Source organism: Dipodomys spectabilis, unplaced genomic scaffold, assembly GCF_019054845.1.
Source record: "Dipodomys spectabilis isolate Male_0828 unplaced genomic scaffold, ASM1905484v1 ptg000125l, whole genome shotgun sequence".
Taxonomy (NCBI): Eukaryota; Metazoa; Chordata; class Mammalia; order Rodentia; family Heteromyidae; genus Dipodomys; species Dipodomys spectabilis.
This window is the reverse complement of record NW_024870802.1, coordinates 1,260,911-1,280,438: the sequence shown is the minus strand read 5'-3', so window position 1 is coordinate 1,280,438 and position 19,528 is coordinate 1,260,911. Positions and strand designations below refer to the sequence as shown.

General features: G+C 35.4%; 1 protein-coding gene across 1 annotated transcript in view; it reads left to right on the top strand.

Moving 5' to 3' along the window:
* The window catches only part of Atrnl1 (attractin like 1), a 501,851-nt gene that overhangs the window by 409,441 nt on the left and 72,882 nt on the right, over positions 1 to 19,528 (top strand). Inside the window, exon 28 of the mRNA XM_042689560.1 lies at positions 5,436 to 5,550. Within this exon, the coding sequence (XP_042545494.1) occupies positions 5,436 to 5,550 (115 nt within the window). The remainder of the gene's footprint in view (positions 1 to 5,435; positions 5,551 to 19,528) is intronic.

Sequence of the window (19,528 nt, the reverse complement as noted above, 5' to 3'; positions counted from 1 at the left end):
TTTGATTCCTAAGTTATAGTTATAGTACTATTATATATTTAGAACATAGCATAACCTAGCAATATTATATAGCTAGAACCTCAGATAAGAACCTTCATACTAGAATCAGAGTGGAGGGCCAATCTTGAATCTTGAACTCCTTAGCTATATTATCCTGAGAATATCATCATTTCATATACATAAAGTGGAAAAACAAAATTTTCTCCTAACTAGATTGTTGTGTAAACTTTACACAATTATGCTCATAAAATTTTTAACTTGGCACCTAATATTAGATATACGATTTTTTCAGTGTGTTATTATCCTTTAATATTCATAATTGGGATAGAAACTATTATTCCTTATAGATACTTCACAATGTAACTCTGTGACAAGTTTGTTCATTTAGTCATCCTTTCACTTATCATATGCAGTAGACTCTAGTTGATACTGCAGGTAGGACAAAGAACAATGTAACTTGATGTTTGCTCGAAGGATTGGAGACATACATCAAAACCTTTTTTAAAAAAAAAGAGAAGAAGATTGGGAGAGGCAGTCCTAAAAGGTTAACACTGTGGTCAAGCATCTCAAAGACAGGAAGTAAATAAAAATAAGAAAAAGGGAAAAAAACCCACAAGGTCTAGGGATGTAACTCAGTGGTAGAGAATTTGCTTAGCATGTGCAGGGTTCCAGTTGGATCCACAGCACTACAAAGAAATATAGAAGAAAAAACAAACTGAATCTGTCATTCAGGAGCTTAAACAAGAGGAGTCAGAGACAACTTACCTGTTATTACTGTAAAAAAGAGAGACATAAGAGGTATAAGTGAAAAATGAAAAGGAGATAACTTCAAGGAACAAATTCATCAATGAGATGATTTGAGTTGTTAAGAGGCTTAAGATTAAAAAAGTAGAAGGCAGCCAGTGGTTCACGCCTCCTAGCTACCGAAGAGGCTAAGATCTGAAGAACATGAATCAAAGCCAACCTGGGCAGGAAAGTCCATGGTATTCTTTGTTTTTGTTGTTATTGTTGTTTTTGGGTCCAGTTGTAGGGCCTGAACTCTAGCCTGGGTGCTGTCCCTCAGCTCTTCAGCTCAAGGCTGGCTCTCTACCACTTGAGCCACAGCACCACTTCTGGCTTTTTTATTTTTGCTTATGTGGTGCTGAGGAATTGAACCCAGGGCCTCATGCATGCAAGGCAAGCGCTTTACCACTGATCCACCTTCCCAGCTGGTCCATGGTATTCTTATCTCTAATTAACCACCAGAAAACCAGAAGTGGCACTGTGGCTCAAGTGGGAGAACGCTCGCCTTGAGCTGAACTTCTGACAGACAGTGCCCAGGCCCAGAGTTCAAGCCCCAAGACAAAAAAAAAAGAAAGAAAGAAAGAAAGAAAAGTAGAAGACAATGAGAAAGTTTTTCTAGACAGTAGAAAGATTATGAGTAAAGAGATCACAGTTTCTGGAACTGCTGGATACAGATTTTAAACAGTGAGCCTTTACATTGAATGAACCATGAATCTTGTGCAGAATTAAAGGTGCATGAGATGATGGGATAGACAGAAGTTTGGTGACCTTGGGTTGCTATTTTGGACTGCAGTCCACAGAGAGTACAATATGGCAGCCCTCATTCACATTTTGACCCACAGATATTTCTTTTGGTGAGCAAATATTTTAAGATGTACTGTCTTAAAAGAAGTCATACACTTTCCAGCTAGTGCCTACCACTGTTTACAGTCTCATTCTAAGTCATCTTGCCTGTTATAGGCAGCCTACTATAAGTGTACAAACGTAGAAGCTCACTTGGTTCAAATCCTAATGCCCCCTCTGGGTCTACAACATTAGGTGAGTTACTTAAACTCACTTAGCTTTAGCTTCATCACCTGTAAAATGAAAATAGTCACTACTGCATAGGGTAAGACTAAAACCATGTTTATTATAATACTGACATATTGTAAGCACTTAATAAACATTGGCTATATGTTACCTATCTGGGCCTCAGAGGAATTTGTGTTTTCAAACCCTACTTTGAAACTATTGGAAGAGTCCAAGACAGAAAGTAATATTTTTTTAATCTTTTGAGTCTTTGAGTAATAGAATTTTCTTCCCTTAATTCTCATAGCTAGTTCAAGGACATCAGATAGTTTTGTTAACTATTCAACTTCTGAATGGAAGGTTTGCAGTGATGAGCCTATATATGATTTCTAAGCAAACCACTCACTCATCCTTGGAAGGGGCCAGTGAAGAAGGAACCCAGAGCTAGGTCTGTCCATTGGAGTATCCTAATCCTGCAGTGATTCATGTCATAGTGATTTTGTAAAACAGATCCTGCCTCCGATGGAAATCTCACTTTCACAATACATTATTTTGGGTTTTAAGAACTTTAACCTTGAAAATACTTAAGATTCCAGAAGCTTTTCTAGTATAGTCTTTAATAGATAAAAAGAAGAGTTTAATACAAAATTCATTGCTCATCAAAATGAAATCTTGAAAATAAGCATATAATAGTTTCAAAAACATTAAAATGAATCAAATAAGTCTTTTATAAGAATGCTGTGTGCTTAATAAACAAAGACTGTTAATTTTAACTGCCAATGATGTTCTCTGGCACAGTCTAATATCAGCTTTCTAATACACGTACAACAAATATGAAAAACCCTAGAAGTAAATCAGAGTCCCAAATGCTGTGGGCAAATAAACCCAAACCTTATCTCTTTCAAAGGCAGCCATGGAAAATACATGATAAATTGCATAGTTCAGTGAACATGTAATGTCATTGTGAACTGACTTTGATTCATGGTTATGTATTTATCACAAAACAACTGGCAAACCTCAGAGTATTCAAAATATTATCATTTGTGGGAGTCTGTTATTTCTGTTGTAAAATTCCAGTACTATAAAGTATTTTTTAATTTAAAATTATGTATTGAAAGTGGTATTTGTCACATTCTTCAGAAATAATTTTATACAATATACCAAGTTATAAGCCAGTTTTTTTTAAATAGAATTATGATCTCCTTTTATATAGTTTATCTATAGAAAGAGGTTGTAAATGTTTTTCTACAATAACAATTGAAGTAATGAGAAAAATATTATAAAGTTTTACAGAATTAGCTTATTTGTGGGCATAATTTCCTACACTGTGGATATTTTACCTCACTCTCCATTGCTGAACTTCTGAAGTTTAAAGTGGTACATAATTAGGACATACCCCACCTATTTCACTGGAAATTTACAGTTGTTGGTTTTTGGGGTTTTTTTTTAAATAATTTTTCTTTCAGCTGATGCTTTTGATCTTTAAACAGCAGTATTTGACATTTAAAACCTTTCCTGCTGGTTTTAAAAAACAGGAAGGTAGCCTGGCAACAAGACTGGCTAATGTACTACCAAATCATTTACTTTTTATAAATGTCGTAAGCCAAGAGATACTGTTTTTCAACATTATTTTCAACATCATACAATTCTACTGTCTTAATCTTTGCAATCAATATTTTTGTAACATGAGTTTGAAGATTCAAAGTAGTGTCAATTGTTTAATTGAGTGCTAACAAACAAAATGACTACAAAAATGACCAATTATTTGTTCAAAGGGGTGAGAGGATTTTATTTCTAACCTATCATTCAAACCTTGGATTAATTTTACATTCTCTTAGCATATTTTAACTAACTGATCTTTACAAATATTTTGCATTTATTAATAAATAACTTTTAGTTGCCTAGAAATATGGTTATAGATGCTCATAGTATTTTAAATTAGTCTTGTAATATGACAAGCCAATCCTCTAAATATTTCTACCATTGGATAAAAATCTATGTACTTATGCTGATTTTGACTTAACATTTTCAAAAACAAGTTTGATAAATTAAATATAAGCTTTAAAATATAAAATCATAGATCATAGAACTTGATACAAGGGATACCACAAGCCTCATCACATTTTCTGAAAACATTTTAATGCCCTTCGTGCCCATCATCATGACCACTTTCACCTTTGTATTGAAAACTCCCAAAATGTATCTATCTGTATGAGGATAATTTTAAAACATGAGATTTATGTTGCTATAGAGAAGAAATCCTTTATAACCACATAAAACCGTTGTCACCAGAAATTTCAGTCTAAGTTTTACATGAACGGGGACATATTTTATTTTTAATGCCTCATTAAACTTTCTGGAAATGACAATTTTCTAGAATTTTCTGGGTGAATGACTACATATGTCTATATCTCTTATGAAAAGTTCAAATATCAGTGGAAAAAACTGAATAAATCAAACAATTAAAAGTACAGCGTTTTTCTTCTATTTAATTTTGCCTTTCTTCTATTTAATTTTGCTTTGATATATCAACCATGTCTCACCCGTAGTTCTGAATGACACAGCCCAAACTACCTTCTTAGGCTAAAATGATATCCTCACTGTATTAAAGGTTGTGTATTTAAACTCAAATTCTGTGTACATATTTGTGGGAAAATATGTGTGGGGCATGTAAGTGTGTGCACTTTGAATACCTAATCCATAGTAAGACTTTAATAAAACACTATTACTTTTCTTACTACATACTCATTTACTTTTTAAAATCTATTTATGCAAGTGCATCTGTGGTTGTTATTTAAAATGCATTCTAAAAAAAAAAAAAAAAAAAAAAAAAAAAAAAAAAAAATAAAATGCATTCTAGTAAAGAACACTAAAGATATTATCAACCTAAACTCACTTATATGTCTCTTTGTAAAGTCAGTTATAGGAGTAAAGTCAAAGGATGGTCCTTAGGAGGAGGGAGAAAGACAAAACATGGAGATGTATGTCAAAGAGTACAAACTTAAGTTTAGTTGAATAAGTTCAGAGGTCTAATAAGTGACAGGAAGGCTACAGTTAATTATATTGTATTTATACAGTGATATTATGCTAGGATGTAGACTTTTAGATACTTTTACCACAAAGAGAAAAAGGTAACTGTAAAAGTATGAATGTGTTCATTTATTAGACTGTGGTAGCAACTTTAACATATATATGTATATATGTATACATATATGTATATAATGCCATTATATATGCCATTATATATGTATACATATATATGCCATTATATATGCCATTATATATACATGTTTTATACTTTAAGCTTAAATAGCAAACATACATCAAAACAAAAAAATTTAAACAGTGTGGACTGATATTGCAATCCTTTAAATAGATGAAGTCTAAGGGGTATGTCATTAGTGAGAAGAGATAATTTGAAATGGTAAACATAAAAGCTGTATAACTGTGGTTTTACAGGAAATAGTGTGTCCAAATGAAGGCTGCTTGCACATCTATACCTTGCCAGGAGTTAATGTTAAATGACACATAGTATTCCCCTACAGCTAGAATGTAGTTGAGCTGATTGAAGTATAAATGAAGTAAAAAATAAAATAGCAATACCATATCACCTATGCAAACTTACACTGGGTTTTCTTTTCCAGGGGGCGCCCAAACCAATAGCCATTGAACCATGTGCTGGAAACAGAGCTGCCGTTCTGACTGTGTTTCTTTGTCTACCACGAGGTTCATCTGGTGCCCCACCTCCTGGGCAGTCAGGTATGATGAATAAGGAGCCAACTGCACTAAACTAAACATATCTATCAATGTTTTTATTTTATGCACAATTGAATATCTGGATGTTTACAGATAATACACACCTATATGTGTATTACTCTAATTTCTAGCAGGACAAGTAAGTTCTTGACTCTGGCTAGTTTTTATTTCCTGAGTATGTATATCATATATGAAGACAAATTATGGATATAATTTAAAAATTGCATAAAAAATGTGGAGCCAACCTAGTGTACTTGTATGTTTGAGTGTTCAGAATGTTAAGAAGATGTTAGCTTAATGCAACCATCTCACTATCAATAAGATATGTTCTTTATCGCAGTTCTAGACAGTTGAAGTTAATGGGCTATGAGCCTGCATTTTGATCCTCTTTTGCCTACCTAAAAAGCATGCTTTTGCCTTGATGGTAATTGTATGTATCCTCTTAGGGGGTTCTCTGATTGCCATGATATTGTCCACACTGTAAACATAACTAATATTTATTCAAATCACATGGCACCCTTATTTTTCTCTTTTTGCGCATCTTATTTCATCTATTTACAATTTGTAGTTTTCTTTCTCCCAATTGTTTCTCCATCTAACTCTTAGTGGAACAGATGCTTTTTGAGGGCAAGGGTGATTCAAGTCTTTCTCTTCAAGTCCCTTAAGCATAAAAAAGTGCCAGATATATGACAGGTTCTCAGTAACAATTGATCATGAACTTGCTTCCTAACTTATTTTATCTTTTCTCAGTACCCTAGTCAGCTTTGATCTTGCCCCCTCATGTTCTTGAGATTTGTTTATCCAGACACAGCAAATAGAAAATTTACTACTTCATGCCTTGTAAACCTAAGATACTCATGTAGCAGAACTGTTCCCACTTACAGGAACAGAAGGTTTATATGACCTTTAGACTCATCATGTGTAGTGCCTGGTTATGTTTTGTTATAGGAATTTCTACCCAAAATATATTTGTATATGTTACTTCAAAGAAGTAAACACTCTGTGTCTTCTTACATATCGAGTGAATGTCTTGTTCTCCTTTCAGCACCAGCGCGGTAAATGGATGCAGAAAGTAGAATTGTTTGGCAACGGTCAGATGAGATAGATAACTTTAGGTACTGTGCCCAGCTAATGGAAGCATTGCTTTAAATCTGGGATGATGTCCAAAACAAACACTTCACTAATGAAAACAAGTCCATGTAATATATTCCAAGGTTCTTCTAGATCCTTGACAAGATGACTTACTGATGGAGAGAGTAAAGGCACCTGCCAATATTCTCTCCCTTTGACCTTTGAAATCCTTTATGATGAATCTGAAAAAACTGAGGAGCAGTGTGGACCACTCCCTCAGCTGTTTTTGTTTGTTTGTTTTATGGATAAATCATGAAAATTAGTATCAACAGTGCTACTTGAGATGTGCATAGCACTGTAATATTTACAGTGTGTTCTATTTGATCTTCATGACAAGGCTGTGAAATAAGTAATACACAAACATTTTATTAATGAGAGGAATGGGGTTTAAAAAGTACAGTATTTAAAAAGTACAGTACCTCAAGGAATTATTGGAGTGAGGGATATTAGAATGTAGAGGTAAAAACAGGAATTTTTTTTCTGATGACCTGTAGCAGACATCTTACTTCTATATAGTTGACAGCCCATATCTTCAGTATTCGGATGAGTATCAAAGTCTACTGGGCTGATATCAGGAAGAAAATAACACTCAAGTAGCTTATGCTTTTTCTAGAGCCTAAACTGTGAGGGAATGACCATGAGTATCTGCGTATAAAATTGAGGGCTCATGTTTTTTTCTTTTTTTTTTTTTTTTTGGGTCCGGTTGTGGGGCCTGAACTCTGGGCCTGGGCGCTGTCCCTCAGCTCTTCAGCTCAAGGCGAGCGCTCTACCACTTGAGCCACAGTGCCACTTCCGGCTTTTTTCTTTTTGCGTATGTGGTGCTGGGGAATCGAACCCAGGGCCTCAGGCATGCAAGGCAAGCGCTCTACCACTGAGCTACCTTCCCAGCCCTCATGTTTTTTTCTTAATCTAATAATTTTTTTAGCTATTTTTGTAGGAATAAGAAAAATCTTTGATTCTGCTCCTTCAGACACAATATTATCTCTTATATGCATCTACTTTGAAATACATAAAAATATATGCTATATTAACAAATAGTAAGATATTAGATGGGCAGGTATGTTATGAATCAAAATGTTAGTGGTAGACCTAGATAGTGCAAATATTGGTGTCCATTACATAATTCTTTGAACATTGCTACATTATTTCATTTTTAAATAAGAAGATAATTAAAAGTTCTTTGCTACTAAAAGTCAGTGTCTGTCAAGAGAAACATTCTGCTGTTATCACCTATGTTTTCTCTGAACAATGCAAATACTGACATCCAGTATGCAAACTACACTCGTCATCAAAATATGGGGTGTGCATATCAGTTAAAACTTAACATGCTGTCATCCAATATTTGAAAGGAAATGGATTTTTGTAACCACTGCCATAATGGGTTTTGGAAGGGAAATGTTGACATTAGGTATTTCATTGCTAAAGTTTGCCTTATCATATTTTAACAAAAATGCATATATACTTATTATATGTTATCACAGTTCCCTAAAAAAGATATTCATAAATATTCTAACAAAAATGCATATATACTTATTATATGTTATCACAGTTCCCTAAAATAGATATTCATAAATATTCTTTTTTTTTTCTTTTTTTTTCGGTCGGTCATGGGGCTTGAACTCTGGGCCTAAGCACTGTCCCTCAAGGCGAGTGCTCTACCACTTGAGCTACAGCGCCACTTCTGGTTTTCTGGTGTTTTATTGGGATAGGAGTCTCACAGTCTTTCCTGCCTGGGCTGGCTTTGAACCACGATCCTTAGATCTCAGCCTCCTGAGTAGCTAGGATTACAGGCATGAGCCACCTAAATATTCTTTATGGTGGTGATGCTGCTGATGGATTGAAGAGGTGGAAAGTGTGACCTTGAGCAAGCACTTCTATCTATGTCAATAAATGTCTGATTGGACTAAAATTCATCAATTATTTCCCAGACTCTTTGGTGAAGAGTGGGAGATTGAGGGTATTATAAAGGTGGATTTTCTTACACAGACACTTGACTTCCCTCACTCACGGGGTGAAAGACTGAGCACTAGGAGTCTTCATATAATGCTCAGACAATTTATGTCTCCAGATATTAGAGGCACTTTTGGATTATATAATCACTGTTCATTATTAGGTTAAAAGCCTTCTTAAAATACTTTGCACAATCTCATTTTTCTAATAATGTATCTTTCTAAATAACAATGAACTCTTCACTGGAATAAATAGAAACATTTAGGAAAGAGATTTAGCCAGACCACCAATTAGCATGATTGTTTTAGTATTAATTCTCCAGTGAGACAGAACCAATAGGATCTACATAGATATATGACAGAGAATTTACTTAGAAATGTGGCTCATGTGATGGTGAGAGCTAAAGAGTTCTCCAATAGGCCATCTAAATTGGCAAACTCTGGTTTGCTGGTAGTGTGACAAAGTCGAGGTCAAAATGCTACAGAGCCAGGAAGTCGATGGTACAACTCTCAGCCCAATCCCAAGACATAATCTGGAACTCACTGGTTTTAGAATCCAAAAGCTGGAGAGTTATGATTCTGATATCCAAGAGGAGAACTGTGTATACCAACTCCAGAAGCTAGGTAGATCCACTCACCTTTTCTTCTTTTGTTCTTTCTGGTCCTGGATACCATACTGAGGTTGAATCTTCCTCCTCAGTCTAGTCAGACTCACATTGTATTCTATCTGCACACAGCCTCACAGGCACACTCTGCAATAACTCTTCATAAGATCTCTAGGTATTCCTTGATCTAGTCAGGTCGACAACTAAAATCAACCATCACATTGTTTCTCTTTCAAAAACAGAATTTCAGCACTAAAAAATGAGTTATTTAGCATACAGTCGTTCATTTCCCTATCTCTTTTCAGTGGGAGCTAGTGTATATATTTCATTTTAAAATGGCATTCTCAATGGATTTTATTCAGTTTCCACCAACTATTTTAGTAATATCTAATAAGTAACAGACATTGTCCTTTTAGTATCTAACTAAAAATGTGTGAATTTCATTTCCTGTAGCTCTCATCCTATCAGAGATCAAAAAGGAATCTGTGCAAACTCATCCCTTATATTACCAATGTACTCATCTTTTAATTTTTTAATGAATTTAGGTGAGCAGCTCTCTTAGATGGCTTAGAAAACCGGTTCTTAATTATTTGGGTTTACTGTTACCCCTCTGCTCAGCAGACCTACCGTTCCCTCTTGTGTTTCCTGTAAGCAGCCTGTGCTACTCACAGATTCTCTTGGGTTGATGTAAGATCTCCACTGTTGGCATATAATCCCTGTCTTCAAAGTTGTTGCAAAATTGATATTCTCATGAAAACAGGAAGTAACTCAGTTGCATAAAACAAAACAACCAAGCATATCTCTAGTCACCGTGGACAGCACTATCCCAAGTCTTTTCAAGTAGAGCTCTCCAGAAGCACACATAGCAAATGATAATGACTGCTGTCACTTTGTGATGGAAGATTATGGGTTTTACAGTTTATTGGTTCTTTCTAATGAGAAGCAGATTAACTTTTCTCACTGGATTAGAAAATCCAATGTCCATTGCTAAAAAGAAGCTCCATGCTTCAACTGAAGGTAAAAACATGCCATGACCTGGCCTCTTCTCTTGTATGATTGATTCTAACAACACCAAAGAGAATACTAGAAAGTTTAAGCTTTTCTTACTTTCTACTTTAGGTTTAGAAGTTTGGGCAATGATCAGATTTCTGAGATCATCTAGAAATATTGTAAATCTTTAAAATTATAATCTACTCAACAATATCATGAATAGATTTCCTATTTATAACAAATGACATAAAGAAGTTGGCTTAATTAAAAGGAAAGAGAATTAATAATTCTAGACATTGTATTAGGTGTTTTATATATCATCATTGCTTTGACCCTTAATGACTCAGTGAAGCAAGTTATGCCAACCAAATTTTACTTATCAGAAAGCTGGTTCTCTACAGAGGTTAAATAACTTATCCAGGGACAACTTCACTCACTACAGCTTGTGAGTAAGCTAGAATTTACACCCAGGACCATTGGATTATCACCTAATATTTTATTACGTCCAGTATACAGACAGAGACATTCCAGATTATTGTCAGTCCTGAAAAGCCTTTAAATTCAGAGCCAATGAGGAAAGACCTAGAAGGACTTTGCTAAACATAGGACATAAGATGGCAAAGAGGATGGATTTTCTTTCCTGGGGATGTAACTGTGAGGTAGAAGGCCAGTTTTGCTACTACTTACGTAACCACGAGCAAGTCATTTAGTATCTGGGCAAGTCCTATTTTCTCCTGTATAAAATCAGGCTACATTTCTAGAATGTACTTTGCTCTAATCCCATTGTCTAGTTCTGCTAAAATTATGCTGTCACACCAGCTTCAGATAAGGATAACAAATGGCTCACTTACAAGTGATGCCTTACCTTTCTAACTCCCTAGGAAAAGTATATTTTCCTATGCATTCCTTGTGCATGACCAAAAAATTGCATCACTCCTTAAATTTAAAAATATCTTAATAATCTTAAGTATTGTTGCCAGTCTTTTAGAATGTTTAAAAGGTATAGATAGCTCATACTGTCCCTATCAATAGAGACACTATGATATTTGTCTATGAAAAAGACAAATCTCCAAATACCTATGAGAGACAGAATGTTCTCCATAATCCAAGGCACAGGCTCCATCCAGATCGACGGTTCTCAGATGAGGCCTTTCTCCTCTAAAGCCAGTATTTGAAACCAAATTTTCATTTCCCAAATGTCTCTAGAGTTTCCGTACCTTCAGGTTCTTCTTTCTTCATAACTCTGCCACTATATCTTCACACTTATAGAAACACATCTCTCTAATCTTAGCACCTTTTTGTGAGAGAGAACTGGAGTGGGCAATAGAAATGATGAATTTTATCACAACTTCACTATCAAAATGTCAGGTATTAGTTTCTTTTACCCTCAAATTCAAATGCTGCTTGCAATCAGTATGTGTGTATCATAAAGAAGACAAAAAAAAACTATGTATGATAAAGTGAAATACAAATTTAGGTAGAGTTCAGGAAGCCATAAAGATAATAAACATTACTCTGTCTCAAAAAATACCTTATATTGAAATGACTTTAAAAAGTGTTTGCTGCTGCCAGCACTGGACCTATAGCAATGAAGAGAACCCACCCTTGTTGGTTCCTGCTTGTATGTACATAAACAGTATAAACAAGTAAATATGCAAATGAAGCCATATCTTCAGATTTGTAGTGCTACAAGCAAATAATTGAGGTAAGATGAGATGAAATGGAAATACAATTGCTAAGCTTAATGTTATTCTACAGTGGTAAGAGTGATTGTCATAGTTGTTAACATATTCTTTCCTCAGTTCCCACGTGCCATTACATTGCTGGAGCATTTGACTGTTAGATACCCTACCTCACCTCCAAAGCATCTAGAAACATTTTCCTTCTACCTTGGGTACCTATTTTTAGAATATATGGAAAGGTCATGGCTGCAGAGCCCTCTCCTCTATGCAATGCAGTCTTCTTGTCCCCTTACAGACAGGAATGTGTTCCCCAAAGCTACCCTTAGTCAGAAAGACCAAGACCAGAACATACCTGGCAGATTTAGGGTTTGATGAAAATCTTCTTCCCAGCTTACAAATAGTCACCTTCTTGCTTTCATTTTCACATTGTAGAAAAACAGAAAGGGCTCTAATACCTTATGCAAGTACAAATCCTATCATAAGGCCTCATCTTATCTTAGTAAGCACTTCTCCTTAAAAGTCCCCTCCCCCACTACCATTAAATTGCAACATATAAATAGGAGCTCACCATATGAATCTGGTGGAGAATGGGAAAGGACACCAACACTCACTTCAATCCATAAGAACTTCTTTCTTCACTTAAGAAGAATGGATGCATGGCATTAGAAGTAATCTATTTCTATCAAAAAGAAAAAGAAAAGACAAGACAAAGAAACATACAGAGTTAGAAATGGAAAGAGACATGACTAGGGTAAAGTTTGTACTGAGTTGAGACTAGAACAATGGTTTCTGAATCCCTGTACTTTACAAGTCCTTCATTTTATATACCATGCTGAAAAATCTAACCAGAGAAATGTAATCTGCCTCTTAATAAGCAATACTCTATGACCTTTGGCTAAAAGAGCTCATAAATGACAGAGGGAGCCCTCTTGACCAAAATGGAAGTTAGGTAGTGTGAAGAAATATAGCTTTGTACTCCAAAACTGGGAAAATTCTGCTATTATAATACTATAATGTAGGTTGAGGCCCTAAGAATCTTTTGTTTCCACATAAATATTTTTCTAGGACCACCTCAGAGGGAAATTTTGGTAAAAATTCCTGCTTGAAGCTCAGGTTCTACTATGACAAGGTTGTCATAGTATATATCAAAATGTATTTTAGTGTGAATATTTACTTATTCTTAATGAAAGTCCCATTGAAGTAGCAAACACCAGCAATAGAAATGTAATTCTACAAAAAGTAAATGTTGACTATAATTATATTAACTCTTTAAAGCCAATGTGGTCTTTCTGGAAGGATTTTTAGGGAAAGAGTAAAATGACCCTCTGGAAAGTAAGTAATTTATCTCCATCTATTCACCTTATAATTTTCAAATGAGCATAGCCCATGCAAATTGAGCAGACTTCTTTAATTGATGAGCAGCATGTACTGGGCTGTCATGCCTGAAAAGCAGTGGCAAAACTTGGAGAGTGAGAGCTCACTCTTGCTTAAGACATAAATTGGTCCACAGGACTCTGGGCAGGCAGTTTGAGGAGTCTCTGGGATCATCATTTAGGAGTCTTGGGGAATACATGCATTCTTGTCCCCTGAACCTGCTGCCTGATATAATTTGAATCAAAGCTCCTAAAAGTCTACATGCAGTGACCATACATTCAGTTCCATTTATCCAACAAGCCAGGCAAGGATCATCAAATCAATAACATGACTGTGCCATCTGCCTTCCCTTTGCTCACCATCATAATGAAAAATGACTCCTTAAGTGTTCTGAGAAGCAATTAGCTTTGAAGACAGAGCTGTAATGGAGAGAGGCTGAATTCCATTTGTATTCAAAACTTTACTGGTAAAATGGAAAGGAAGCTGTTGTCCATATTAATAGATATATAAAATGTATAAAGCGGGTAATTTGGTATTACTCTATTTATGCATAATATTATGCAACTGCAAAAACACGGAGCTAGGAAGAGCAACGAAATGACATCTGGCTCTTCCAACCGCCTGCAGTCACAGCTGGTGACCCTGTCCGGAATCATCTTGGACAGACAGACTGTTTCTAAAGACTTCCTCCAAACACATGCTTATTACTTCCGGGACTAAATCATTCTGTTATTTAACAGTCTTCACTGCAATTTGATCCCATTTTCTTTTGTTCTCTTCCTATTTCTCATTTCTCCAGAAATAGAGAACAGCTAATTGTGCTCCCTAAATAATCTACCAAGGCAGTTTCAAAATCACTTCCCAGTATTCACTTTAGGTTCAAAGCATGACTCTAGTCCCTCCCCAGGTGTCTTGAAGGTTGAAGGGTCTTTCATCTAGGCTGGTGATCTCTGACTCCCAGAGTACTTCTAGCTTCCCAATTATCATTGACTCAAGAAATATGGGAGCAGGGAGTGGCTCACACCTGTAATCCTAGCTACCCAGGAGGCTAACATCTGAGGATTACAGTTCAAAGCCAGCCCCAGGCAGGAATGTCTGTGAGACACCGATCTCCAATAAACCACTAGAAAACCAGAAGTGGCACTGTGGCTAAGTAGTAGAGCACTGGCCTTGAGCTGAAGAGCTCAGGAACAGTGCCTAGGCCCAGAGTTCAAGCCACACAACTGACAAAAAAGTGATAGAGCATTAGTCCTGAGCACAAAAGTTCAGGGACAGCCTCAGGCCCTGGTAAGTTCAAGCTCCATGACTGAGAAAAGGAAAGGAAAGGAAAGAAAAGAAAGGAAAAGGGAGGGAGGGAGGGAGGGAGGGAGGGAGGAAGGAAGGAAGGAAGGAAGGAAGGAAGGAAGGAAGGAAGGAAGGAAGGAAGGAAGGAAGGAAGGAAGGAAGGAAGGAAGGAAGGAAGGAAGGAAACGGGAATAAAAGGGTTCTTAGAGGTAGTTCTATCCCTTTGTTTGACAAATAAGGAGTCTTCCCTTGGCTATCTGGAAACTTCAGCCAAAGGCCTTGTGGCTTTTTTGTCAGTATGTGTTTCTTAGTGCCTAACCTCTCTTTTAAAACTAAACTATCCTGTCCTGCTGGCTACTTCTGCTGGCAGAACTTCTCAATCCCTTTCTGCCCTTTCACATTTTGTATTTATGCCTGCTGTTTTTCTTACCAAGAAGAGAGAGCAGTTATTTTTTAGTTTCTCTGATGTTCCAAGGTCATGTTTTAAGTTTATCCTATCATTTTAAACATCATTCTCTATGCTAGGACCCTTTTGAGGTTATATGTGAGTACAACGATTTTAGGAAGATGTCTAATGCCTTGTGGTGCTGGATTCCAGCAGTGACTTCAAAACCAATTGTTATGAAGATATCATGCTTTTGTCCCTTTGCATGTACCAGTCCCTCTGCCTGGGATGTTTCCCACCAGCACCCTACACCGCTACTCTTTCTCACCAAGAGAATGCTCAGATTAAGCAGCACCTCTTTGGAGCTTGTCCCCATCTCTATCCATCCTCAGTCCAAAACTTTAACTTTTCATTTAGTACTATAAAATTTTTATTACACTGTCTCTATCCCATTACAAGCAAGCTAAGGGAAATAATTTTGCCCTTATGATTCTATGCTTCTCAGTAAATGCATTGTAGAATGTCAATATATTGCCCAGTTGCTTTTCCCCTTTTGCTGCTCACCTATACCAACAAGTGACTAACTTCCCAGAGTCCACCTACATTTAATATGCTAGGTGCAAATTCAGACTTTCTACTATGCTCTATCATAAACTTCATTATAGATTAATTCTAGGTACTTCTCACGTTTAAAAATTTCAAAGCATTGATCTCTGGCCTCAACTTTGTTTAAAGTTACTCCTCACTACTAACTAGAGCTGTTGTTTCAGTCCCATCCTATTTTTCACACTTACTATTTTGTAATAGGTGGTTTTCTTCCACCTGCTTATACTTACACATACATATCTGTATTGTGTAACTCATTTTCTCCTTTTCTAAAAAATTAATATTTCATAGACTCTTCTGTTTTTCAGAGCTTCAAAGAGGATCATGCCATTTCCTTGGTGTTCTAGGTGTCAGTCACCAGACTCTATTTCTGCTGGCTTCTTCTGATTCTTGCTTTGCTATCTACCTTCTATTTTCTTTATTGAGGGCTTTGAGATCACAGTTGTTCATCAAGACAGATTCTTCAAACATTTTGTAAGTCTCTATTTTAAAATAGAAAAATAACATATCTATATAGTCTCAAAAGTATGTTCCAACATGTATTTATTACAAAAGAAAAAAAATATGTTTCTACTGGAGAAACCAAATAGGTTTTATCACAATCAAAGTTAATATGAGCAATACTAGAGCACAAGAAACCATGTATTGCTTCTCATGTTACACTAAGGGCAAAATATCTCCATGGTATTCTTGTTAAATGATTAACACCAAGACAAGAAACACCAGACAAGTGTAAATTGAAGAACAATCCACAAAACAAAATGATTAGAACTGTTCATGCCTAAATCATGTGATACATAAATAAATACAGATTAGACGGTAATAACATATATGCAGGGGGTCCTGGATTAAGTCTTTGTCCAAGATAATACATTAATACATAATACATTAATGATGCAACTGGTAACATTCATTGAAGTCTCTGATTACTCCCTAAAATTACTAATCAGTTACTAATCATGTAAAATGTGTTTATTAGGGGAAGTTGGGCAAGGCAAGTAAGAATTCTGTTCTTTTTGGTAACTTCTCTGTGTCTAAAATTATCCCAAGGTAAAAAGATCATGAAGGGAATTTTCTCAAGCTTCTTTTACAAGTAGGTCATATTCCAAAGGTTAACTATAGATTATAAGTTAAATTTATTCTCTTATAAAAATCATACTCATATAGTTTTATGGTTCCTAGGTCAGCTCTCAAAAGCTTACTTAACCTAGAATTTTTTAGTATATGTGTCTCTACTTGTTTACTAGTTCCACTGTATTCTAGAACAAACAATATTCTATAGCTCTGCTCCAATGTGGGGGGCAAGGGATGTGTCCCTATGTTAAGCTAAATATGTGAAATTCCAGCAGGTTGATTTACTCAAGATTTTAGAGCAAGCAAGTTGCAGTGTTCACTTTAAAGCAGGTCTCCATGACCCCACATGCTAAGCTTCCCTGTTGAAATGTCTCAGACTTATGATACTAAAAATGAACAAACCCTCTCTCTCTCTCTATATATATATATGTATGTATTTGTAAGTCTGTATTTTAAAATAGAAAAATAACATATCTATATAGTCTCAAAAGTATGTTTCAACATGTATTTATTACAAAGGCAAAAAAATATGTTTCTACTGGAGAAACCAAATAGATTTTATCACAATCAAAAAATGTATGTATGTATGTGTATATGTATGTATGTATGTATGTGTATATATGTATGTATGTGTATATATATGTATGTATGTGTGTATATGTGTGTATGTATGTATGTATGTATATATATATATATATATATATATATATATACCCCTGTACTGTTCCCTTAATTATTTTATTCATGAGAATGTCTTGTTCTGAACATAGTGAATCTTATATAATTTTTGGATTTTGTCTATAATTCTATCTTCCATCTTTTAAATTGCATTTGATAGATAAATCAGAAGGCATAAAACTAATCCAACATTAGGAGCAGAGTTCATGAATCTAAAGGATGAAATATATTTACTGAATTATATTATGCTTTCCACATATTACCATATTCTTGTGCATTTCTTAAATGTCTTAAATTATTAAGGAATTCAAAATGATGATATTAGACAAAAACAAAAAGTATCCATACATTATGTGGACATGCACATATTAACAATGAACAGTTAGTTGTAAAGACTGGGGTTTCTTTCTCTCTCTCTGTCTTTTTTTTTTTTTTTTGGTCAGTTGTGCAGCTTGAACTCAGGGCCTGGGCACTGTCCCTGAGCTTTGTGCTCAAAGCTAGTGATCTACCAGTTTGAGCCACAGCTCCACTTCCAGTTTTTGAGTGGTCAATTGGAGATAAGAATCTCATGGGGACTGTTCTTTCTGGGCTGACTTGGAACTGTGATCCTCAGATCTCAGCTTCCTGAGTAGCTAGGATTACAGGTGTGAGCCGCCAGCACCTACCTAGCTTAAGGAGTGGGGTTTCCAATGCAAAGATTTTTCTGTCACAACTTTTTTGTTCAGCATAGATAGTATGTTCAAGTGATCTATATCCAGATGAACAAACATATACACAGAATAAACCAAAACCAAAATAACAACATAATTGACTACGTATTTGCTGTGAGTCAGTCACTCATACTATTGTCTTCTTATATTTTCTCATTTAATCTTACAGTGATAATCCTGTAAGATAAATATTATCCTCCCTATTTTATAAGCCAAGAAAATTATAGATTTCACAGTGGAAAGAATCAAAATTTGGCCTTTTTTCCCTCTAAAGTTTATGCCTTTAATCTGGTACTCTAATGTTTTCCTGAACATGAACTATTAAACACAGCATAGAACATAGAAAAAGAAAAAAGACATGTTCAGGAAATATGTTCACATTTAATCTGTTCTGTTTCATGGTTTTAAAAAATCAAAGCAAAGGGAAACTACAAGAGATTTTAAAGAGCAATTCAGAGATCAAGCATGATTTTCTCTTTTGTCCCTGAGCTCTTCAGACTCAAACCCAAGGTTTCAAGACTGCTGGTGTGCGTCAGCCACTGTCCGGTAATTGGTAAATTTGCATCATGTGTGTTGCCAGCGGCTTAAAGCACAGATGTCAGTTTTAGTGAGAATTTCAGCCTTGTTGAGACTAATTGGTCCAATTGATAAAATGCTAATAAGAAAATAAATCCAAATCTTTACCTGAATAACCGTGAATTTTAAACATAGGATTAATGTAACTGTGTTCCTGAAATCCCTGTCATTTACCAGGGTAAATATAAATATATAATTTTTATTTAAAAATGTATTTACCTTTAAAACATTTTATAAAACTTTTGAGCTGGTAGTGTAAGAATTGCTAGAAATTTTAAATGAAAATTATAGCTAGAGCATAACATTTCATTCAATTGTTACATATGCTTAAAACAACAAACTTCCATGTGTCACTTCTTGGCTTTCATGTCATTATTTGATAACACATCTAGAATTCCAATTATCTGCTTGATCATTAACTTCTCCTTCACATCACATAGTCAAAGGAAGCTCCCATATATTTCTAGTATCTTCAGTCAGAAGAGATTAGTGGACTTAGGTCAAAGCCTCCTTACTGCAAGGAGCGGCTTACAAGGCTGCATAAGGTTCCTGAGATGCGTCTTTCATAGTGAACTGTCCTCTTTCCTTTCTTCCATTCACAATATCATTAGCATAACAAGATCAGACATAGAGAGTCCATCTCCTTCTGTCCACTGTCCTGAACAACTTCCATCCCATATTTTTAACATCTCTACAGATTGAGACAACACAGATTCTCATAGTAATAACTTCCAAATCTTAATTTCCTTTTAGTATTTGGAATGCAGCCACTGTGTGATTGATTTTATGCAAACATACTGGAGCTTTTTTTACATTGTAGTGGTTGAAGCCCCATCCAAGGCTGCTACGTAGGAAGGTTAAATACACATGAATGATAATGTCTTTGTATTTTAGAAATGGAGAGGACTCTGTGACTTGAAACTCATTCTGCCTTCTG